General features: G+C 54.8%; 3 protein-coding genes across 3 annotated transcripts; all 3 read left to right on the forward strand.

Annotated features, from left to right (window-relative positions):
* Positions 1 to 744, forward strand: NCLIV_047740 (conserved hypothetical protein; the record flags this gene model as incomplete). The annotated part of the gene is made up of 1 exon (XM_003884325.1): positions 1 to 744. The coding sequence occupies one exon, from the start codon at positions 1 to 3 to the stop codon at positions 742 to 744; it is 744 nt and encodes a 247-aa protein (XP_003884374.1).
* Positions 745 to 8877: 8133 nt separating this feature from the next.
* NCLIV_047750 (hypothetical protein) lies at positions 8878 to 13294 on the forward strand (the record flags this gene model as incomplete). The annotated part of the gene is made up of 8 exons (XM_003884326.1): positions 8878 to 9066; positions 9688 to 9928; positions 10259 to 10436; positions 10966 to 11240; positions 11652 to 11819; positions 12013 to 12610; positions 12764 to 12845; positions 13157 to 13294. The coding sequence occupies 8 exons, from the start codon at positions 8878 to 8880 to the stop codon at positions 13292 to 13294; spliced, it is 1869 nt and encodes a 622-aa protein (XP_003884375.1).
* Positions 13295 to 17709: 4415 nt separating this feature from the next.
* On the forward strand, positions 17710 to 22568 carry NCLIV_047760 (conserved hypothetical protein; the record flags this gene model as incomplete). Its single annotated transcript, XM_003884327.1, has 6 exons — positions 17710 to 18292; positions 18857 to 19113; positions 20839 to 21078; positions 21384 to 21495; positions 22010 to 22095; positions 22386 to 22568. The coding sequence occupies 6 exons, from the start codon at positions 17710 to 17712 to the stop codon at positions 22566 to 22568; spliced, it is 1461 nt and encodes a 486-aa protein (XP_003884376.1).
* Between the last annotated feature and the right edge of the window lie 1172 nt (positions 22569 to 23740).

The following is a 23740-nucleotide window of genomic DNA, read 5'->3' on the forward strand; positions in this document are numbered from 1 at the left end:
ATGGATAGCCCTCTAGGAGGATGGGTAATCTTTGGCGTCATGGCATTGATTGCCGCGTTCGGGGCGCTCCGTTTGTGGTGGCAGGAGCGTCGTGGGTCTCAAGAGAAGGCATCGTTTTTCAAGCAAGCAGAGGATGTCCTCTCGTTCCCGGAGCCAACAGAAGCAATCAATGAGTACGAAGTCGCGCGAGAAAACGCGTTCGATGAACTGGTGAAGGAAGGGAAAGTCGACAAGGACGCAGAAGACCTTCCAGAGGGGGAACTTCCCGAAACAAGCTGGCTGCGCCAGATTTCGCAGGACCACAAGAAGAAGCTGAAACTCTCCCTTCTACGCAGAGCGCTCGCAAACGTCCCTCGATGGATTGGCTTATCGCAGGAAGTGAATGCGAAGTTTCGACTGTATCGACATGGCCTGCTGAGTGAAGAAACGTGGCAGAGTTTCTCTCGAGCGCAGGAGGCGCTGCAGGCTGAGTTGGATTACTTGCGGCTAGAGGCCGAGTGTTTGGAGCCACAGTGGGGAGACCGGATTCTCAAAGACGCCATGCTGCTCTTCCGCCTTCAGCAGGCCAAAGAGGCTCAACAAAAAGAACAGGAGCAGGAAGCGAAGAAGCGTGCAGCTATGCAGAAGCAAGAGTGCATATTGCAGCAGCAAAAGAAGGACGCGATGGAACGCAAGGCTGAGAAACAAGCAGACTCTCTCCTCAAAGAAGAGGCGGGGAAACAGAAGAAGAAAGCACCGCGATAGCTTGAACACCCGACCGCGCTTCTGCCCTAGGGCGGTGCACGAAATAACGCCGACTCCCTGCTGTCTGCATTGTGAGTCTTACAGTGAGTGCATGCGTTTCAAAAGGTACTGCGTACCTGACAAAGTCTATATTCCAAGTATTCCAGCTGTTGGTGTGTTACATCAGTGCTCCCCTAGGAGGACACTTGTGTTTTCGGGCACGCAGTCTCCGCGCGCACCTTCCTCTAACTTATCAACAACAGAAATCCTGTGTCATGTGTTCGGCGGTCGTTTCTTGTATATATCTTCCAGTGCTGTTTTTGCCAGGTCAGGGCGTCACGTGCTTCCCCGGTTGCATTCGTTGTCCGCGCGCAACACTGCGGTGCGTGCAACTGCTCTTGCTTCAGGACATGCGGTCTGTGTGGTCTTCATCGCGTACGTTTTCAGCTCGTCCTTGCGCTTTCACTCCATCGCCTATCGAAACGTCTTTTCTTTCCACTACTGAGGTGCTTCGCGAAGGCGCCTCGTTTGATGAACGGGCGCGGGAGGCTCTCTCTGTCTTTGCCGTGTCTTTTTTCCTGCTTGTGTATGACGGTGACAGTACGGAGTTCTGGTAACCGAGGACACGGGGCGGGGGCGCCGTCCTTTGTTTCACGTCACCCTTTCTGGGTTGTCGGCGTACTGGTATCATATCGTATTCGGTTAGGACTCCCGAAGAAACCCAAGGAGTCCAGCTGGTTCCTCGCCTCAATGATACACTATTTTAGAGGTGCATAGATTAAGCACAGCCCAGCACTGGAGATGATCGGAACTGGCAGGGTGATCACTGTGCGCAAGGTCATTTTGTGGTGGTAAGAATCTCGATTTTCCGCTTCCCGCGACTTCGCTGACTTCTTCAGGGTCTGATTCTGGTTGCAATGCATTTCTGCTGTTCCTCACCTCTGAAGTCGTCACTTTGATTCAGAGCACGAAGAACTGGAGCTGCAAATCACTGCTGATGGCGAAGTGCGTGGCATTACCGGGGCCCGCAGTTGTAGTACACATCCCGGCGATTCAGCCGAACGACGGTCACTAATGCGAAGGCGTCTTCACACAATGTTGCTTGATAACGGGCTTTGCGTGTCGTGGTGAAGCAACTGAAACTACGAGGAGACTTGCTGATGAGAACGACATCGCGGTGCACTAATGCGTCGCTCGTCACTGAGAACGGCGGGAACAGCTACACTTTGGAGTTGTTCGTCCAGCACGCCAGGAAGGCACGCTTTTGCGTAGCTGAGCATAGGTACGAGAAGGCAGCAGTTTGCGTCACCCTTATTGACGGTATACCACCTGATCGACACGGAACCACTTCACAACGGGGGAAGGTTTATCGATCAAGACGCTGCACACTCTCATTGACGTCGGCTCAGTCTGTTGCTCGAACGGCAGGCCGCGCCACAGAACACAGGGAACTTGACCGGAAAAGGAACATGGATTCCCTCTTCGCAAGCTCATAGTTTCTGTAGAGGGAACTGCCGCCAGTGGACCTGCTTACCTACAACCGGTTGTGCATGTGCACTCACTGCGCTGCCTGAATTTTCCGCAGCGAGTTTGGGGAGGCCGCGGGAACTAACTCCCTGGCCCTGACGCAAGGAGAGCCTCTGGTGGGAGATGCTGAGTTTGGCACCTCCGTTGTTCGTTTTTTGAGGAGCAGGCAGTCTTCCCAGCAGCTGATATACAGCCGCTTTCCGAAGATGACTGGAGTGAGCACCTGTTGGAGGTCTCTTTCCTAGTGCAAGACGAGGCCCACCTCACGGCACCACGTGACTGAGTGTGATCTACAAACAGCCACGGGTGGTAGTACTGTTACTTCTAGCCAGTTAATCGCTAATGCAAGGTAAGTCAGTCTCCACGGGTGCGGTACCGCTGAACTAGGGCACCAGATGGCACGTCAACAGCGAAGGGAGCATTCGGGCTTGCGGGGAACTATGCACTGTGTGTTGCCTGTCGTCGCAAGTACATTTCAACGAATTTCCTGACGTTACATCTTCATTGCAAGGAAGATACCGACATCTTGTAAGAGTGCTGAGGATAACTCGAGTGCGAACATACCGAGCACATAATATTTTTCAGCCGGGAGAAGAAATAATCGGATCCTGGAGTCTAGAGAACACCCACACGAGAATTCTGTAAGAAGTAAGGCTTCACCGTGACGAATAAGCAATGGGAGCAAACATCGCGTCATTACCAAACACCTTCCACAGAGAAGTTAACATGTGAATTCTTTTCTGTACTGTCAGGCGCTAGTATTTCTTCGCAAAAAGATAACACATTTCAACGGGTCAATCCCCACACACGCCGAATCCTCTGATACACGTTCACATGACCTAGACGCGTCATCCGGAACAACGACGTACTGTTAAGGCGGTGGATACCAACGCCTCCTGAAAGGAGACTGGGGAATCCGCACCCCGTGCAGGATGAACGTTTCAAGCATGGGCTCGTTAGGCATGGTAACCGGCTCTACGCCACTGACGACAGTATTCACATGCTGCATTCTTTGCATTCATGCTTTCAACGTCACCATTGTATAGCTGCAGAAGCAACAAGGAATGCTCCCATGGGGAGCAGGGGGGCGGGAGATCACGGAAAAACCGCCCGACTTGATTCCCAGCCTTCGCCAACCCGTTTTGAATGCTACCGCCCTCCCAACGAGTCAGAGAGGTATCTCATTCCACACTACGGGGCTGCGATCGGGATCGTATGCAGGACACAAGAAGAAAAATACCTTTAGCACGACTAGCAGCATCAGGACAGCTACCATGAAGGCTATCGGATTGCGTCGAGCAGTCGTCCAGAAAGCAACCAGGTGGGCTACCGCGCTCATTCTCTTGAAATATCTCTCAGAGAAACTCACAAAAACCGAAGCCAGATACCTGCCGGAATCTGGATCCTCGTTGTCGCCTCTCAGGTTGTCGTTGTTTTTTTGGCAGTAGCGCTAACTGGTGAACACTCGAACACCTCGACGAAGTACGCCTCCTCTGTATAGTGTTGTGGGGGAGTGGTACGCACGTTGTCACAGTGACGCGGAAAGAATATCTACTTGCCGGGATGATGGGCACACTGCGTGATCAACCACGAGGTTGTTGCTGTCCGTCAGCTATGCAGGAACCAGTCACACCAAATGCAGGGGGCAGTTCCTTCTAGAACTCGCAGGTGAAGCAATCGGTAGCAGCTGGCCACGGAAAAGGGTCGCCCCGCGCCCACGCCCTGGAATGGCATTACCATGAGGAAGAATGCATTCAAAACGAACACTCGAGATGGAAACAAACACCCACCGGAACCCCTGCTGCACGTACCCACGAGGAGAATGAAGATTGCACACGGCTAAATGAAGGTAATTAAAATGCGTGGCTGTAGCACGCCATAATAAGAAAGAGAATACAAAAGGTTACACGAACCTGGACTCTCTGGAGAAACTCCAGCAGAGAGCGGGAGGCACGTCACCGCACGGGTCAGAGCTTGTCGCCCGCTATGGTACACCATCTGGGGCCCGCGTAAAAAACCCTTGCAGAGCTCAACAAATTTTCAATGGTAAGGCACACATTTTACGAAATTTCCTGCGCACAATTTATTCTCGTTCGGAGGAACAAACGTCATCACTGTCGCCAGCCTTGTGGCTAGATGCCTGCTGCATGCCACCGGTTGGTAGGTTTGATGGTCTTCCGTCGCCGTTATGTCTCCTGGCTACCTCCACAAGGCACCGTCAATGACACCACGCTGAAGTCGAGTAGGAAATCCAACACTTTCTCTGCAGCTGTTCCGCTTCATGGGCACAGAAGAAATACTGGGCGTTTCCACAGGTCCACATTTTTTCCTCGGGACCACTTGAGCCGCGACTGGCGTGCCAGGCAATGTAAACTTCTTCTGTATTTAACTAGAGCCTCCGGGGCCGACCTGTTACATACATGTGCTCAAGAAGACGACTCTAGGAATAAGGAAACCGGCCACTTAAACCTCTCCTTAGACCAAATGTGGCTTTCCAAGCGAGTCGCTGGCAGGGAAACAGCCTGTGAGAGTCACCTGAGTACAGCCCTTTAGTGCTACACACTGTGTCGCTCGACGACAAACACTCAGGCACAAGATCCTGAACAAAAGGCCACCCCCCTTAGAATGCAGTTCAGCAAAAATTCAGTGTCCGTCCAAGATAGCGGTCTCCAGCAGTCCATGCAGCTCTCAAAAGCGCCGAAATTCTAGCGGAGCAAGAAAAGGAAACAGCCTAAACTACAGACAGTTTCCCTCCTCCCAAGCAGTCTGCCCTACAGTTTGTGCTGTATCTCCCGGCGGGGATCAAACCGCATGGTGCTGTGTGGACAAACTCGAAAGCTCACAACGAACGCATTCGGCCTCGAAGAATCGCTTCATTCTGATTTTCCCTTTTCTGAGATGCCGCCGGCATCGCTGACAATTCAAGCAGCGCTATCGTGACGGCGTACGTTTGGAAGTTGTGTAGTACCATCGTCAAGAATGACTCGAATACTCATGCAGAACTGTACACTTACTTCATAGCACCGACTCTGTGGTACCAACAGCCAGTGCAGATAGAAAAAGGACAAACTGAGGGATCTCATGCGCAAAGGGAGTGGGTGGCTTCTAGTATGATAAAGTAAACACACGGACCCAGCCACGTTCCGGGTCTGCAGTCGTCGCTCCATCGCGCTGCCTCCACGAAGAGTCGAGCTCTTGCTGCTGAGCTGCAGGATGCCCAGCAATGGCGGTTCTCCTTGCCGACCTCTCTGCAAGGAAGAAGCAGCTGGACATATACATCTTCACCCGATGTCTCCGCGCAAGCACAACAGTGACTGGTACGGCAGGGCACAGGGCACATTGTACCGCTGTGGCTCTAGTGACGGAGCTGGAGGGAAATCCGTTTCTGTTTTCAGCAGTTTCCGAATCACCACGAGTCAGGTTCACCGCATTTGTACGCATTTTTGAGTGGTCACCCGATCGTCAGTGCCACGCGGCGAGGCACCCCCCAGCTGACGTGGCGTAAGCTACAATGACATGCTATCGACCAAACCCTAGCACAGCTGCGATTTAGGCTACTCCAGCGCGGCATCACAGCGCCTTGGAAATACGAAAGAAGCTTACCGGCCGGAAATGTCCTAAACAGGCGAGCAGTAGTGTTACCGTACAGTGCACTTCTAGTGTTTGCAAACGTCTTCGCGTATTTCCTGATGGTGGACTGGACTAGCACCCGGCACCAGCGACTCATTGCCGTAAGCAGCCTGCCCAGGCATAACCCTCCGACTTTCGATGCTCGTCCTTGATTTTTTCGCGGAGTATCTCTGAAATGGGATGGTGGGGGCGGGTTTCCTGAGCCAAGCCCGTACTCTTCGGCTTCTGTAACTGTTTCGCATGTATTTCGCCGTTGCTGAAGGCCTCAACAACGAAATGCGCTCCAAGTGACACCCGACACGGGGGAAATCCCTTTGACGGTGTGACGCAGCTTCTTCCTAGCCGTGCTGGACCCCGATATGCGGATGACCCCGCCTCCCCCCCGGGAATGCCAACCGGCTGTTGCCGGGAGCTTAGCTTCCAGGGCGGCGCGCCTGCTCTGTAGCCACTATTTTAGGAAGTGGAACGAACCATCAGGCTTTTCGCGGGTTCGTGTGCCCCCGGTGGATCGCAACAGCACGGGATACGCAAACGGAGAAGCGCAGCTGCTGCGCTGTAAGCGTGGAAAAGTCCCCATCCGTCCGACAGTTTGGAAGAGCTCCGCCACCACGAGCAACTGAACACAGATCCGCGCTGGCGCTTGACGCTTGGCCGTGTCAGCAATGGGCCGAAAAGTTGTCACCCCGGACCACACAGCGCCGTCTACCCCGTTTGCGTAGCTCGGGTGTATCCTACTGGTTTACACCTGTGTGCCTGCCTGGACCAGCCAGCAAACGCTTCACATGCGGTGGTAGGAGGGAGACTCTCGCGTCTTCGCAGCGGCGCCGTCCCGTGCAAGGGGGCCTCACATCTCCCTCGCCAAGCGCTGCGTGGTCTCTCACGAGAGAGGGGCTAGTCGCACCAGCTTCCCCCGATACTGCACGGCTCTCCGTCTCTTTCAGTTTGATTCGGACGGGACTCTTCGCGGGTAATTCAACTTTTTAAGCGAGCTGCAGCTGACGCGTTCACGTGTTTTCGAGCGAAAAGGCAACCCGCAGATTCACCCGGTAACCCGCGACACTCTATAGCACTGTGCCGTGGCGCCGTGGGGCCGTTAGCAGTTTACTTTTGCGCGTCCCATTTTCGGATCGTCTCCTAACGCGGGGAAGGTTGACAGTTTCGCTTTTCTTCCCTGTTGGAGGGTCCAGCTTTTTTCGAAAAACTACACCTCTGTTGTGGTAACGGTGGAGAAGCGGGCACCCTTACTGTCGGTGTGTACCATGAAAAACGCGTTTCCCCCTCTTCGGTCGCTGCCGTCACTCAACGCGGCAAGCGTCGTAGCTGGTTCCTCAGCCACTTGCCGTAGCGAGTCATCGTCTCCCCGGACGTCAGGTATCCTCACCTTTTTGCGTTGTTGACGGACTGCCATTCAGGCAGGTGTTTCGCTAAACAGATTTTCCGATCCGTCTCACACAAGCGCGTTGCGCACTGCAGTTGACGGCGGAGGTGAGCCGCCTCTCCCATTGACACAGGGGCGAACTACAACCTCAGGGCCTAGCATCGAAACGCGAAGTTACGGCGACAGGGGCTTTCTGGGAGATCCACGGCTCCGTTCCCTTCAAAATAAGGCGTGCTTTTGTTAAGCATTTCTCAAGGTATACCCTTGCGGCTGCTGATATACATATATATATACGTGCCACACCGGAATTGAACAAGGGAAAGATCGATATACCGACGCCTGCTTCGGTGGAGGGTCGGACGCCACGTCTCTTCGCTCTCGTCTCGAAAATCGGCGTAGGTGTCTCATTTCCTTTTTCTCGCATTTCTAACATGTTCATCAGGGTCCCGTGATTTTTTCCACGACGCTCAGTGGAACTTGGCTTTTTGAGCGTCGAATCGGTTTTTCGTGCCCGACCTCTCAGCGCTGAAACACCGGCAAGCGGCGTGTCTTCTTTCGGCAGTCACCAGACCTCCAAGCTTAAACCTCGAACCGAGAAGACGGTAGCTGTCGGGAACTTCTTTTACATTCCTTGGGGCGGGTGACGAAAGGCCTCTCGTCGAGTGCGAGCTATGGAACAGGGAGATAAGACGGCAAAACGTTCAAAGAAGCACATTTCTTCCATGTCTCCGCGGGAATTTTCGGTGGCTTCTCCCGACGCAAGCGCCTCTCTTCTGTGGTTCCTCGCTCGGGTCTGATATTTCAGTATCGCGACACGTCCCCGTGCTCCTCTCATTCCCTTGAGAACGGCCGAGTTCGACCACTCCTGTGAGTCCAGCTTCGGAGCTGTCCACCGTTGCCGTCGACCAAAGTCCGAGGGATCGAGTTTCGTATTTCAGAAGGAAGTCTAGCGTCTCGTGACCTCTCGGCTCCGCTGAAGTGTCTAGTGCATGCGAGCGCACGACACAGCTGCGCCCGAGCTCTCTCGACACGGCTTGCGGAGATACGTGCATCTTCCGTTGTCCACAAAGAATACGGACGCGCCGAATCTCAGGTCCAGGCGCCCGAGAGTCTCCGGGACGTGACTGCCCACCCTCTCGTCAATCGACGCTGATTGGTCTACGTCGCACCTTCGATGTAGACTGTGTCAAATTTTCACACTGAGGCGGATGGGGAAATTTTGCGAAGAAGAGTCGTAGACGATCTCCTCCACAAACCTCGCTTCTCGAGTTCCTCTCTAGCCGCTGTGGTGCTTCGTGTTGCCCTACCGCACTCGGCTCCACCTCGTGTCGCTTACCTTCTCTCTCGAAAAAGAAAAGGGAGAAATCGTGGCTTCTCAGTTCCGGCGTTCCGGCAGAAAACCCGCTTTTTCCTTGACGCGCTTTCCTCTCCTCGCGATGATGCCAGGCACTGCAACGAAGACACATCATGTGTCTACTGGGGCGATCCCGGCCGATCCGGTAGCCTGTTCCCGGCTTCAGGTGCGCCCGAAAGGAGACGCGAGTGGCGTGACAGGCTTGGGTGTCTCGACGCCGCGCAGCCAGAAGGCTTCCGCCAGCCGGTGCTCGACTCCCTGCAACATGTTGAGCGGAAGAACCAGAGATTTTCCGGAGAACGGGAAGGAGGCCGGTGGACTCGGAGACGGCAACACCAAGCGCGGCCTCGATGACTTCGACGCCGACTACGGGTGCCGAGGAGGCGACTGCTGTGACGTGTCCACCAAGCCCCATTTTTTCTCCCTCTGTACGAAGTGTGCAAATGAAGGCAAGGTAGGAAAAGAAACCAGCGAGAGACCGTGGCTAGGCCTCTTCTGGTGCTGTCTGCTCGACACGCGCTTACGACGAAGCGAATTCAGAAAGAACCGTGCCCAAATATGAGGCGGCAAAAACATACGGGCGCGACAGACACCGTGACCAGAAGCGAACCAGTGAAGGGTCAGGTGGGAAGAGCCTTTTCCACGTTCTCTTGGCGTGCACCGCACTCGAATCTATGAGAGGACATCGATCTGCTCCTCGTCGGTGCCGGCATCGGACCAGGACTGGGAATACGAAATGTGCTTGCCCGGCCTTCGGTGTGCTCCGCTTTCTGCTCGTGCCTTTCATCGAGATCCCTCCTTTCGCTGTCGCCGTTGCGTGTCCATTCTCGGGTTCTCTTCAAGCCCGCCCGAACACTGCCGGCTTCCCTGCTCCAGATTCGTTCCTACAGCGTCGGGTCCGTCAGCGTTCTTACCATTGGGGCTGTGATGTTCGTTTTTGCGAAATTTGTGCGGTTCGTTTTCCAGCGGCTGTGACCTCGTGGACAGTCTCCTTTCTGTCAGAAGGGAGGTGCGGACATCAACGCGGCAACAGGCAACGTTTGTGTCCCCGTGCTTTGTGCCATCTCCGTTCCAGGACAAGTCCCAGCACGATCGGCGAGAACCGGTTCGGGGCCTCATCATTCGCAGCGAGAGCTTCATGAACGCGTCAGAAGCGTCTCGTTGGGAAATCGAGGCGCAGTGCAACAGCACGTGCGCGGGTGACGGCTCCGATGGCGCTTCGGGGACCACGGCAGTCGACGGCCTTCCTGCTTCGCCGAGGCCTGACGCCCCTGTCTTCGATCGCTCCAAGATCGTCCACGAAGTGCTTCTTAAGGGTAAGCCATCAGGAGGGAACGGATGCATGAAGACCGCATTCCCGCGAAATCTCGTCCGGCATGTCGTGACCCTCCGGGACTGCGCGACTGCTCTGTAAGTGAGCAAGTTTCTCACGAGCCTGTGCACCTCGGTAGAGACGCCCTGTCACGCACGTGCTTCCTAGCAGGGTGCCAGTCAGTGGTCACGGTTTTCGTGGCGGCGAGAGAAAACGAACTGGACTGTCTGGGAACTGCGGACGGTTTCGTTTCCGGCTTCGCTTCCTGCTTTGGGGTCCGGTCTCGGCAATGTGCTTTCCGGAGGTTTGGTCTGGTGCTCCTCTTGTTCACCAGATGGGCAGCAGATCACCGACATCTACGACACGCCAAATGGAACGAGTCTGGGGAAAGGGTCGTACGGCTCTGTGGTCAAGGCGAAGGATTTGAAGACCGGCATCATGCGCGCGATCAAAGTCGTGTATAAACCCCGGATCGACAATGTGACACGGCTCAAGAGAGAGATCCTCATCATGTAAGAGCAATCGATGGGCATTCCGATTTTGCCTTTCTGGCCTACCGCTGCATCACGGAGAGCCTTTTACCTCTTCTCGGTGTCCTCCCGTGAACCTAGTTTGATATCGATGGCTTTTGAGAGAAACTGCGGGGCCGAGCACCTCACGACCCCTGGCGAGTCCGCTCACATCCGCACACAATATATTTGTACCGATCGGTGGAGGACCTCGCGCGCCTTGATATTGCCGGTATATCTTCTCACGAAAATGGGCTTTTTTGTGGCGCGCGAAAACGGGGAGTGAAGCTAGACACATCAACCTGCTCAATGACGCAGGCTTGCGGGCATCGGGGTTCACCTTCATGCACATACGCATCCCAGGCGCAAGCGTTCACCTTTTTTGAATCTGTGTCATCCACGGAGGTCCCGAGGCGCTCGTGTTGCCTCTCCTTTACCCCCGCCGCTGGGGCGTAGGTGCGGCTTTGTGTTTCGGTCTTCGTGTTTTTCTTCGTGCATTTCGTCTCACGCGGCCCGAGTGTCGTCTCCGCAGGAAACGTTTGGACCATCCCAACATTATCAAGCTCCTCGAGGTGTACGAAGACATGAAAAACTTGTATCTGGTCATGGAGCTCTGCACGGGAGGGGAACTCTTTGAGAGGATCATCAAGTCTGGTCACTTTTCAGAGCGTTATGCGGCGTCGCTCATGAAGCAGGTCTTCTCCGCGGCATCGTACTGCCACTCCCAAAACGTGATTCACAGAGATCTCAAACCGGAGAACCTGCTGTACGCGGACAGCTCTCCTCTTTCTGCTCTCAAGGTGATAGGTACGAAAGTGAATTCCTCCGGACTCGTAGCAGATGCAGCGGTCGACTCTGTCGCCGGCACCTGGCGTGCGACCTCCCACGTTTACGGTCATCACCAGGATGTCTGAGAGAGTTACCCGTGGTCCTCAGCTGTCCACGTTTCGGCTCCGGTCGCCGTCTGCATGCGCGGCGAGATGGATGGTTATCACCTGGCACTATATCTGTGGGTGCAAGCAGGCCTACACGAGGAAAAACACGCCCAAAGTTTAGTAGGCACGTGTTCGAAAACTGGATGCTGCATATTGGTCGGTCAGAACCTCCGCACGGGCCCTCTGGGCCCCTTCGTGGACTGTTTTATCCGCCGCTGGCGTCTACCTCAAGAAGCACCGTTGCGTAACTCGCCGTTTACCTGCACTGTTGCCTTTTTCTCAGATTGGGGATTCGCAGCACGCTGCGGAAAAAGCCACAAATTCAGCAGCGTGGTCGGCACGCCGTACTACGTGGCGCCGGAGGTTCTTTTTGGGAAGTACGGAAGCGAATGCGACATGTGGAGTGCAGGAGTCATTCTGTACATTCTGCTTTGCGGCTACCCCCCATTCCGTAAGTTTCGACCGTTCCTTTCGCTGCATATACGAACAGGCGCGATGCGTCCGCTGTCGGCCGCTGCCGTTGCCGCGCCTGAGGGTGTGCATGCAGTCGGGTGTGCGCCCTGCAGGCAGAAGGTAGGGAGATCCGCACCCTTCCCCCTGCGTCGAAACAGCGATCCCGGCGCCTGTATCGCTGCCATTTTCAGACGGAAAAGACAACCAGGAGATCTTGAAGAAAGTTCAAGTTGGCGAGTACTCGTTTGATCCGCGTCACTGGCGGCGGGTGTCTGACCACGCCAAGGACTTGGTCAAGCGCTGTCTCACCTACGTGCCGGGGAAGCGTATCTCGGCGGCGGAGGCACTCAAGCATCCGTGGATCCAGTGCTACACCGCCGGCGCCGGCAGGCCGGAACGCCCGATTCCCGCTCGGCTTAGCGGCGACCTCATCGAGCGGTTCAAAGCGTTTCAGCGACTGCACAAGCTGAAAAAGCTGGCAATCACGTGTGTGGCGTATCAGCTGAACGACGCGGATATCGGCATGCTGCACGACGCTTTCGCCGCCTTGGACACGAATGCGGATGGAGTCCTGACCATTGCCGAGATTCAGCAAGGGCTGAAGCAGTGCTGCGTGGCCGGGGAGGAAATCAACGATATTCTGAAGGAAATGGACACGGACGGCAATGGCACCATTGACTACACCGAATTCATCGCGGCGTCGATCGACCACAAGATCTACGAGCAGGAGTCCGCTTGCCAGGCCGCCTTCAAGGTCTTTGATCTCGATGGCGACGGAAAGATCACTGTGTAAGTTTCTTCTTGGCATGTGGCCAACGTGGAAGCGCGGAACAGGGCTCCGTTGCAGCGAGCAGAGGAGAGAGACCCGCTCGAAACAATCGGGATGTGGACACGCGAGGAAACTGTCGCGTGTGTGCGTGTCCGACACTGCTTCCTCCGCAGGGACGAGCTCCAGAAGGTGCTGGAGACGCGCTGCGTCCAAGAAGCCTTCAGCAAAGAAGCCGTGGCAGAAATGATGAAAGAGGTAAGACGACCGCGCGTGCGGAATCGGGAAGACAAAGGCAAATGGCGGACCTGCAGCGAGGTGAAGAAAGGGGTGAGAGACGGTCCTGCATTTGGCGTGTCTTCTTCCTGCGGAGACGGGTGCCTGCCAACGCCGTCTTCAGCCGCGTCGCGCGACACACAGGCACTGCGGGCTGACTGCTCGACTTCGTCGGGTTCGTCAACCGAAGGTGTTTTGCGCTTCAGAGAACAGCTCGCCACGCGGGGTAGGGCAAAGCAAGTCTGCTTGAGGGCGCGTGTGTGAGGTTTCGTGTGTGCGCCTGTGCCGTGTAGGGCGACTCCAACAACGACGGATGCATCGACTTCGACGAATTCATGCGGATGATGCGGGGCAGGCAAAGAAAGGCGTCTGAGACAGTGTCCCCCCTTGCTCGGGCTCGGGCCCTCTTGTACCGCCGCTACGAAAATTGATCAAGGCGAGCCTGTACATACATACCTCCATTTTACGTGTGTATCAATGTCTGTGCGTCCAGTGGATCCAGAAGTCCACTCACCTCAACTGCTCGTCTTTGTTCGACTTCCTGAGTCTCAATGTCAGCGTGCCCGGAACCGCGGGCCACGTGCAAAGCTGTTCGGACGGCGCAGAGCGTCGGTGCGTCCGGGCAGCCCTAACCAACCACACTGATGGAAACACAATCAGGAGAAGTGGTCCTTTTGTCTCCTTGCATTTTCCTGCGTGCTTCGGGTTTCCTGTTTCTCGCTTCAGTACTGTTTTGCGTCTCACTCTTTTCCCGTGTAGAGACGTGCCTCTTGTGTCGAATTTGTGACAGCGTCTTCTTGTCCTGTGCTTCGAGCCAGGTCTGCAGTGAACCGTGAAAAAATCGTCCCGTTGTTCTGCGCGCGGCGTGTACCATGTTTGTGTTGTCCCTTTGCACCAGGTGTTTTTCATTCGTTTCCCAGGAACTCGAATGCGAGTGAAAGCATGCGGAGTTGCACGAGAAAAGTGAGGGAGTTCGGCATGTGCAGTTGCTAAAGGTGTCTTGGAAATGTGAGGAGCATCTGACGGTCGTTTCCATCGAGAGACATGTTAACTGATGCGTATGTGTCAACGGGTATGTACGCTGCACACCGCGTAGTCGCGGCTGCATGCGCGTGCACGCATCCCTACAAAGGTATGTAGAGCGTGTTTTTTCCAACCCGATAAACCATATCATCATGCAGGTGTCCGCGACTCGCTCCGGTATCTAGGGCGATGCTCAGAGGCGAGGAAGTTGTGTTTTTCCGGAAGATTCTTTCAGAAACCGGAAACGGTTTCTCAGGCTAGGCTGAGCGCGATTCTTTGGTTCCTACGGCTACCCGATGACAATGATGGTCTTTCGACAAGACGACTCTTACTCGGAAGGCACATGTCGCATCGCTGTTTTATTTCACAACTCGTGAAACAAAGGGCGGTCTTGTTTGAATAGGGCTCCCAATTGTGGGATTCGTCACCGTGGCAGAGAGCTGCATGCGTGCTTGCCGATGTCGGCGTGAACGCCATTCGTTTTTTGCTCTTCCTGCATTCGTGCAGATGCCGAGATGAGGTGGTTTGTGTAGAGAGACATGAGCACCACAAAAGGCTCGTGTGAAAAGTATTGGCATCTTGTGTTGACTGTGACCTGCGGCGGTGATTAGGGTCTAACGAAGGAACCGAGATAAGGAGAGGCAAGGGTTCTCTTGTATTCCTGCATTCGTACCGATGAGCAGTGGGAATGTGTGTAGTGATTGAACGAAGGAAGACGACTCGGTTTGTTTTTCCGTCGTTGCTTCTGTCCGCGAAGGATAGAAACTCAAGTGTCGACCAATGTTTCGGTGATTGTGTCTGTGGGGCCGCGTCAAAGTCCAGGAGAAAGAAGGCGCAGATGCGCCACATACATTTAGTTCCTGTAATCCAAAGGTTGAACAAAGACCGCGATGAAAACGTTGCACAGCAGTCTGTACGCAGGCAGGAGAAACCCGCCTGTCCCAGTGTTTTGGTAGGCCCTCTGAGGAAGGCAGGTAAATCGACCTGTAGCTCCTCTGGAAACAGAACTCCGGGATATACGACAGAACCGGCGAGTGATGGCAGGTTGGGTGCTCGGTTAGAGCGAATAAACGGCTACCTGGTTGCGTACAATGACGCTTGCGTCGAGGAGCGTCTGCATGCAGCGAGTCATCCCCGGTTGGTTCTGCACGTGAAGCAGCATTCTTTGCGTTCGTGAAGACGTACAAATATACACCGTGGTAATTCGTGGGCACAAGCCGTCTTACTGTGGGAGAATCGGAGGCGCAGGCGGCAAAATGCGGTTTAGGCGCAGGGTTATTCTACCTCAAAGTTTGTGTTTTTCGTTCGCATCCTGACCTGACGCAGTGAACAGCAGCAGGTGGGACGGCTTTGGGATGACAGGGGAAGAATGCACTTTTGGTGCCAAGACCCAAATGCGCTGGAATTCTGGAGAAGACGATGGCCCTCTGGACGCACACAGGTGAATGTGTACAATGCAACGGCGTGTGCTTTTCAGTAGAAATGACGTGCTTCCGCGCCTCTGGTCTCCACCGCGCCAAACACCCGTCACACTTGCTTTGGTCGAGACATGTGTCTCCTTGTTATCGGGTGTCCCTGTATATATCGGCGTCTTTCTCCACAGTGGGGGCTTCCAGGTCCACGAAACACTTGTGTCTCGAGGAGGAAAGGCATGCCATATGGGGTTCGGGGACGGCTTGTGGATCAGTTTTTCTCGCCATAAACCTTGGATGCTTTTGACGATTTACTGAGACGTGTGAGCCTTTTCCCCCTCCTTAAATATAAAACACATTATACCAGAGCCGGGGAATGCGACGTCCCAGACACTCGTCTCCGGTGCACAACCCTAAAAGACTCAAGAGCCGTCCACAGTCTCCGATTCCCCGCGCGGCAGAGACCGACAGGGGCTCCGCGGTTTCCCCAGAAGACAGTGGAACGTCCTGACACACATTGGAAAATGAGAATCCCCCTTATGCACCCCCTCCGGATCTGCCATCCAACACGCATTCGCTGACGCACTTACTCCTCATACCTTAATGTCACGCAGATGCTCTTGCGCGAAGGTGAGAAGGCAAGACACGGGATTGGCGGCGCTCCTCATTGGCTACGCCCAAACAAAGACACGTGTACCATTCTTAGGGCCCAGCGCATGGTAAAACACACATCTACCTCCATGCATCCACATGTCGATGCCTACGTCGACTTGGACTTTTATCAACGTGTTTTGAGCATGGATATTTCTGGTTCTGCGTGAATACATGCAAAGGACACGCGAGCATGTCTCGCCTACACACCTAGGCACGAACGCTGCGCCTGTTTAAGGCCGTGAGAGGACTGGACTACACAACCACGGTAGACAGCCGAAACTTTTCATTGAAGGCGCGGAAGCGAGACACACTGGGAGGCGTCTGGTATCAAATTAACTAGCAGTTCCTCTTCAAGAGGAGAGTTCTCGTGAAGCAATTCATTATGATCGACCCCCAGGGGACTTCCATTCTCCCTTGAGCGGCTCGGGCTGGGCGACAGTTTACCTCGTTTTTGATGCCGACAATTCGGTTACGATCCCTCCCAGGTGGGGCGGAGAGAAAAGTCGTTTCGTTGAATGTGTGGCTATATCCCGTAGATTCCTATCTCTGCCATCCATGAATACCTCTATTCTGTTTTGCACCTCCTTTTTATCTGGGACGGTGTCATTTCTCCGATACTGAATCACAGGCGTGAGTGCCGCGTATTTAGGCCCACCGATGTTTTTTTTTTCCGCCTGGAGAGACACGGAGTCGAACATCAACTTCCCGTCGCGTTTCTTGCATTTCCTTGTTTTCCAGCAAGGCAAGACTAGCTGCACTAGCAAGGGCCGTTGAAAATAGTACTGCAGGTTTCGGTGTTCGTCGCGGGCGGGCGCTAGACAGATCACACAGCCGGGGGCGTGCCGCGAGGAAAGAGGACATTCGGATAAGCACGCAGAAAAACGGCAGAAGGACCGTGGCAATCGAGCGAACCGTCGCTTTTAGAGTACGGAACGACCGGCCAGAAGACCTGACATAAACAGTTACTTTTCTTGGAGCGTAAAATTGCTGCACTGGACTGCCGAGCAAGACTGGGAGACGGGGGTAGCGGGAACGAGACACGGTGACGGTCTCAACCGAGAGAGAAGGCAAAGAAAGCAAAAGGCGGAAACCTGTCGTCTTCTGAGTCACTTTTTCTTCGTCCATTCCTCGGAGCAGTTTGAATTTCATCGGTCCGTGTTATAGGAACCATCTACCTGGATGCACACTTCAATCGTTACGGCTGCATGTGGAACTGCAACTGTTTTCCAATGCACGCGCCTGCACGGCCTGTTGACACGCCATCCATGCAGGCGTTTTTGCTGAACTGCAAAGGAGAAGAAGCTCGTTGAATCACCGCGAAGCTTTCCTCGTAAAAGGCAAAACTGTGAGGGTGCACAGGCGCTGGAACGAACGCGATTTCTCCCTATCTCCTCTCTGCCTGCTTCTTCGCGTTCTTTGCCGTCTTTTCCTCGCCTCCAGATAGAATGAGGTAGTTGGTAGATTCTGCGGGATTTTTCTGTCCGTGTTTTGTCCGGTTTTTCTCTCTCGCTTTCCCTCTGTCGTGCCTTCGCCCATGTCTAGAAAGAGTCGAGGAACCCTGGCCTCATGTCTCCCTTCGTGCACGGGAATCTCCATCCTGACTCCCACGCTTGTTCTCTCTCTTCCTCTTTAGTCATTCGTCTCATCTTCGCTGCTCGCTCCTTTCGCTTTATCTTCCACCCTTCTCCTATGTAGCTGTGCCTTGCCCTCTCATTGGGACTCCAGGGCGCCGGGAATAACGAAAGGCAACAGGGGCCATGCTGCGACGGAGAGGGAGGACTCTGGCAGGAGGAAGACGGAGAGGAAACCAGGAGAGAGAAGGACAGATAGAACAAGGAGACCAGGATGAAGGAGGGGAGACGGGAACGGCTCTCGCTGAGTGCCTGACTTTATGCTCGGAGGGACCAGCGCGAGGAACGAAGGGGGACGGAACGGCCACTGTCTCTGCGGGCCCCATACAGGGGGTGGGACCACCCCGTTGGGGGCGGCACTTGAAGAAAGAGGAGAAGGGAGAGGCAGGGTCGCTGGTGCGTTCGCGTGCAGCCACCAAGACGGGGCACGCACGTTCCGCGGGCGATGCCTTCAAAGATGACTGCCTCAACGACGAAGACTTGGAGCTTCTTTTGAAGAGCGGCGCCTTCTTCGACACTCCACCTCGAGACGGCGAGGCAGCGTTTATGAACGATGGGCAGCTGAGGTTGATGCTTCGTCCCGAAACGACAGCGAGAGGGCGCAGGGACGAAGGGTGGCCTTTGAGGGCGGCCGACGTAGAGGAACAGTGGACGTTTCTCGAAAAGGAAGAAGGCTCAAACGGAGAGACAGGCGAGGGACACAGTCTTGGTGAGGACGAGAAGGCGCTGAAGGGGACGGCGCGGAACAGGCGCGGCCGACAAGGAGACGAGAGAGAAACGGCAAGTGCAAGGCGGCAAGGGGCCCACCAGGAAAAAACGCTCTTCTTGGGCACGGAGCCTCCCCAAAACGATTTGCACAACGAGATAAGACGAGGACGAAGGTCTTCCGCCCTGCACAAGGACGAGGCTGAGGGGAGCCTGTGGAGTCGTGGAGAATCACAGCATGCCTGCGAGGGCCTGTGGAGAACCCAAACGCCGACCACGAAAGCACGGAGCAGGAGGCAAGGAGACACTTCACGCAGAGTGGTCACTTGCCCTCGCAAGAGGGAGGAAAACCGCCACGAGACAGCGACAGCGCCTTCCGTCTCTGCTTCCGCAGCGTATCAAGCGCAGAACGCGAGTTTTTCTTCAAAGGAAGCAGCCCTTGAGGGACCCCGGGATCTCGGCGGGGAGAGGCGAAGCGCGAGCAAGAGAGGCGACAGGGAAAGGACACCAGTCCGTAGGAGCAGCGTCTCATCTCGGAGTTGTGAAAGTTGTTTGTCGGAGGCGGCAGGTGACTGCGATTTTCAGTCAGCTCTCTCAGACCTAGGCGAGGCGAGCGACGGGCGACTGGGGGCGGAAGTCGAGAACGAGAACAGAGAAGGGTGGCCAGAAGGATCGGCGAGAATTCTGGGCAAACAAGGAAGGTCTCACGGAGTCAAGGGAAGAGCCAAGAGAGACACCTTCTCGAAGGACGACCTTCAAAAGAGACGCGCCGGGGACGGCGGAGGCGTCGCCGGCCGCGACTCCGGAGAAGGTGCGCCTCTTCAGGTGCTCATTCAACAGAGATGGGACGCAAGAGAAGAGCAAGAAGAAAGGGAAAGCGAAAACCGAAACGTCTCACGTCGGGAAGGGTGGCTTCCGGCGGCCAAGTTTTCGCGGCGGTCTCAGCGGCTTGCAGGCCCTCCGCAAGCGCCTTGTGCTGCCAGGAGCGCGTCTTCTCTCCCTGCTGAGAGCGAAAAGGCCAGGAAAGAGAGTCGAAAAGAAAGAGCCGAAACTGCGCCCGCCTCTGGCAGAAAGCCCCGCTTCTGCTGGCCTTCGTCTTCCAGCTCAGATGAAGAGGGAAGAACGAGCTCGTCCGATTCCTCCGAGCGCGGACGCACGAGGGATTCCTGTTCTTCGCCCCGCGGCAAGAGGCGGCCGACCGTAAGAAACTTGGAAGAAACAAGGAGCGCGCGAGGCGACGAAAGTGTGGAGACAGGGAAAGCGAAACGCAGACGCCTAAGGTGCCTGCAGCGTTACAAAATTAACACGACACACTTCACACACCTACGGAAGAGTGCAGGCGCAAACCATTTATCTTTCAGTCTAGCCTTACATACACACATATTTATTCGCGGATGTGCACGCAAGATATCAATCGGGCACGCGCACACATCGAGGCAAGTGTGGCTCAGAGCGCCCAAATCCTGCCTGGCGTGACGGGGAATGTCCAAGCGCATTCAGTCTGGAGTTACATTTATCATATATGCATTGACATATATATATATATATATATATATATATATTTGTATAATATATATACATATATGTATATATATGTGTAGGAACATTTATATGTACATGTATATGTACCACCAGTAAGAATGGGAGGCGATGCATGCATGTGACTGATTGCCTTCTCGACGGGATGTCGCTTTTATACTTCTTGCTCTGTTCGAGTCAGCTTCAGTATGTTTTCGAAAAGAAGTCCGAAGTCGTCGTGCTCCCTGCGGTGTCTTGCAGACTCCACAGTGTACTGGACGGCATAAAAGTGCGAGGCAGTTTTAAGGCGTCTGGAAGAGAAACGTTGAAACCTTTCTTGTGGGACTGGCCTCTGGAGATCCGTCTGCTCTCTCGTTTTCGTTACGTGATTCTCGGTGCGACACTCCTTTGGGTCTCGCTTTGCTCCTTTACCGTTTTCCTCAAAGCTCATTCCGCTATCTTTCGGGCTGTGCGTGTAGGTGCACGACGTCAGCCGTGTGTCTGGTGGACGAGCACAAACGAAGCGAACTGCGCATTTGCCTTTCTCTGCCGGAACGCCTTCGCGCGACAGAGATACAGGAGCGGAAGGAGACTGGGAGGCTTCACTGGTGCTTCTCTGGCGGGTCTGGCCGACGCCAGATTTCCCTGTCTCTCCTGCGGTGAGAAGTCGATGAATCAGTCAGTGATCGTGGAGACAATTCTGTGGAAGAGTTCAAGTACCTCTCTCTACCGATGTATACATATATATATATATATATATATATATATAACATTTTCATGCATGACTGTATATACACCCGCTTAGAGATTTGTGTATTTGCCCTGAAGCAGCGAATATTGGCGCGTAGCCAAGCGAAGCGCCTCTGTGCCTCTGTCGTCACTTCGCCGTGAAAGCACCTTGGTTTCGGACAGCGTGAATCGTCTGTTGACGGTTCGGCGATGCATCCCACACGTTCGCTTGGAACGCACGGACACCGTCGCGTGTACTCTCGCGGGTTTCTGTGTGTCTCTGGCTCTTTCGGGGGTTGCCAGAGGGACTCAGCGAAAGGCTTGACGCCTCTTCTCCTGGACGGCGCGAGCATCGCTTTCGAACACGGCCGGCAACGGCGCCTCTCTCCTCTCGGAGTTTCATTTGCTGTCGCGCGCGTCTTTGAGCTCGGCCTTCCTGCCAAAGTGCTGTTGCCTTTCTGGTTGGCGGGCGAGGAGCACTTCTACCCGACGTTTTTCTTGGGAAATGCAAAAGGGGTTGCGCTCTGGCAGCAAGTGCGGCAAGTAAGAAGCAGAGATGCCGAGCGAGTTTTCGCATCTTCCTAGAAAAGGCTGCAGAGGGAGAGAGAGAATCCCTGTCGGGGTATTTGGGGCTTCGGGGGAATGCTTCTTGTACGGCTCGAAAATCGTGAGATTTGTCCCGATTGGAGATCCGCTCAAGCATCCGAGAAAACCCCCGCCGAAGCAGAACGCATCCAAGATTGTGTAGCACTCCTTCAGAAGACGCCCAAGATCGCGGCCTCGAGGCCACGCTCCAGGCAGAGAAAGCTGGAAGCTCCTTCTCGGCATTTCGTTGCTGTTTTTTATAGGGCCTGCAAGAGGACAGCATGCTCGTTGTTCTTCCCGACCCAAACGCCCATCTCCCCGAAGAGAGCCACGCGCGCTGGTACCCAACGCGGGACTGCTTCAAATCGCTGTCAGGTCCGACCTTCCCCTTGTATTGATTGACACAGGCTTTTGTCGCGCCCCTCAGACGCGAACAACTGGGGTCCTTCGGCGCCCGCAACTCGCTCTCTCCGTTTTGGACTTTCTGAGCTGGCGAGATCCTCTTTTTGTGCCGCGCGCATGTAGCATGTGCGGTGTGCATGAGCACCGGTTTTCCATCTATCCTGGCCTGACGCGCAGGCTCGAGCTCCATTACGAATGTGCGCGTGCCGTCTGAGAGGCACCGCAGGGCTTCGCTCGATTCTTTGGCTGCTGTCCCTCTTTGTCTCTGTGCGGATCGCGTCTCTATGTGCTGCCCGAGGTCTGTCACGTTTCAGCGCCCGCCTGGAGCTGTTGGAGAAAAGGGAATCGACTCCCTCTCAGCGACGCGGGATCGAAAAGGAAGTCACATGCAGAGGTGTTGATATTTCCATGCTAATGGTTTCGATTAAACGATGCGATCGGACGGCGTCTCGAAGCCTTGCCAGTGTTCCGTGCGTTTTTCTCACAGACGCTCTGGAAATCGCGAGGCTGTGCAAGCAGTGGGGCGCCGCACTGTGCTCGAACGACTTTGAGCAGTTTCTTCGTCTCGTCGTTGTGAGCCAGGAAGCAACGCAGGGTGTAGCGCGAGGCAGGAGCAGAGACTCAGGGTGTAGCACGAGGCAGGAGCAGAGACACAGGGTGTAGCACGAGGCAGGAGCAGAGACACAGGGTGCGGCCTAGGCTTGAGAGGCGAGAAAACAGAGATGCCTCGAGTCGAGAGGAGAGAAATGAGCCGTTGCAGGAGACAGGGAGACGCGTTCTGCCGCTGTCGGTGTGTCGCTTCTGCTTGTCCCCTATTTACTCACTTTTTTGGGGGCGGATGGGGTGTTCCTCGTGCTTCACAGGGTCAGAAGAACAAGAAGATGGCGGAGATCTACGACTTTGTTTCCCGTTCTTCGGTCCTCCTGGCTTTCCACAAAAATGAGATGCATCTTATTCTAGACTCACAAGGTGGGTATCCGACCTGCAAAGTTTGCGAAACTTGCTTTCACCGCTGCCTCCCTAGGCTCAGACGTCAATCCCTGTAGCTGCGCGGCACACTTCAGAGTGGGAGCGCTGCAAGTATCGATGTGTGGAGAGCCGAGTGAGCATCACTGAAGAGTCCACTGCAGAAGGCAGAGCAAACCGGAACGAAAACGCACAGAAGAGAGAGGGTACGTCGGATGCAGATGAGAAGAAAGAACCAGACACCTTTTGCTTGTATGCCTGGCGGTTGCCTGGCTGTTGCTCATGAACCTTTCAGGAAGAGGAAGCTCAGTGGAAACTCTCATCCTCCGAACGGGCAAAAAGTGAAAACGTGGAGAGGCGAAGGAACGAAAACCTTTTCTCTGGTTCCTCGTTTCGCTCGTTGTTTGCGTCCTTTGGTCTTCGCCTCCCCAGGAGTTGTTGAAGAAAACGCTAGGCGGCTCGCCAGAGCGTCTGTTCCGGTCATTCGCGCAACGTTTGCTGTGGGACGACAACACGTTGGACGAGAAACAAACCCAAAGCAGTGAAAACGACCTAAAGCTCTGATTCTGTCCTTTGTGGATCCCGATAGCATACGAAATTCAGATAAATAGCACACCGGGTCAGACACATGCTTCGTTCTGGTCTTCTAGTGCAGTGTTGAAGGCCGGGAAGTCGCCGAGAACATCCCGCTGATGACGGGGCAAGGCTCTCGCAGGCTTCTCAAGCCTTACTTTCTTATCTTGCTCAGTTATACCGCGCGATTGAACGGCCGCAGCCGCAGTGGAAACTTCCAACAGTGCCGCACGACGGGAGGACGTCGCGGAAGATGCTCTGTTTTCCGTCCGAGCGAGTCGGTGCCAGCGTAGAGGCACAGCTTGCCGCTGCGTCACTCAAAACAAGATTCTCCTGTCGCCTCATGCAGAGCTGTTTTCCCGGGATGCTCTGAAAGAATTGCTTTCCGCATGGACCCTCGAGGAGCTGGCAACACTTGTAGGTCTTCGAGGGGGGAGGGGGGGGTGTGTACTCACTTGACTCCTCAGGTTTTCAGCATAACTTTCGTTTTTTCCGGACTCCGGCCAATTAGACTGTGGTTGGACCCGGCCCGGAACTGTGACTCGGAATTGGCGCTGTCACGGTTCATGGAAACCGTCCCGTGTTTGGTGTGTGGTGGAGCGCTGAGGAACAGCGATGTGTGCCGACATTCAACACAATTGAACACCAGCTCTCAGCTAACGGGGTTGGGAGGAAGATA

The sequence above is a fragment of the Neospora caninum genome, chromosome X (genome assembly GCF_000208865.1).
Source record: "Neospora caninum Liverpool complete genome, chromosome X".
Lineage (NCBI taxonomy): Eukaryota > Apicomplexa > Conoidasida > Eucoccidiorida > Sarcocystidae > Neospora > Neospora caninum.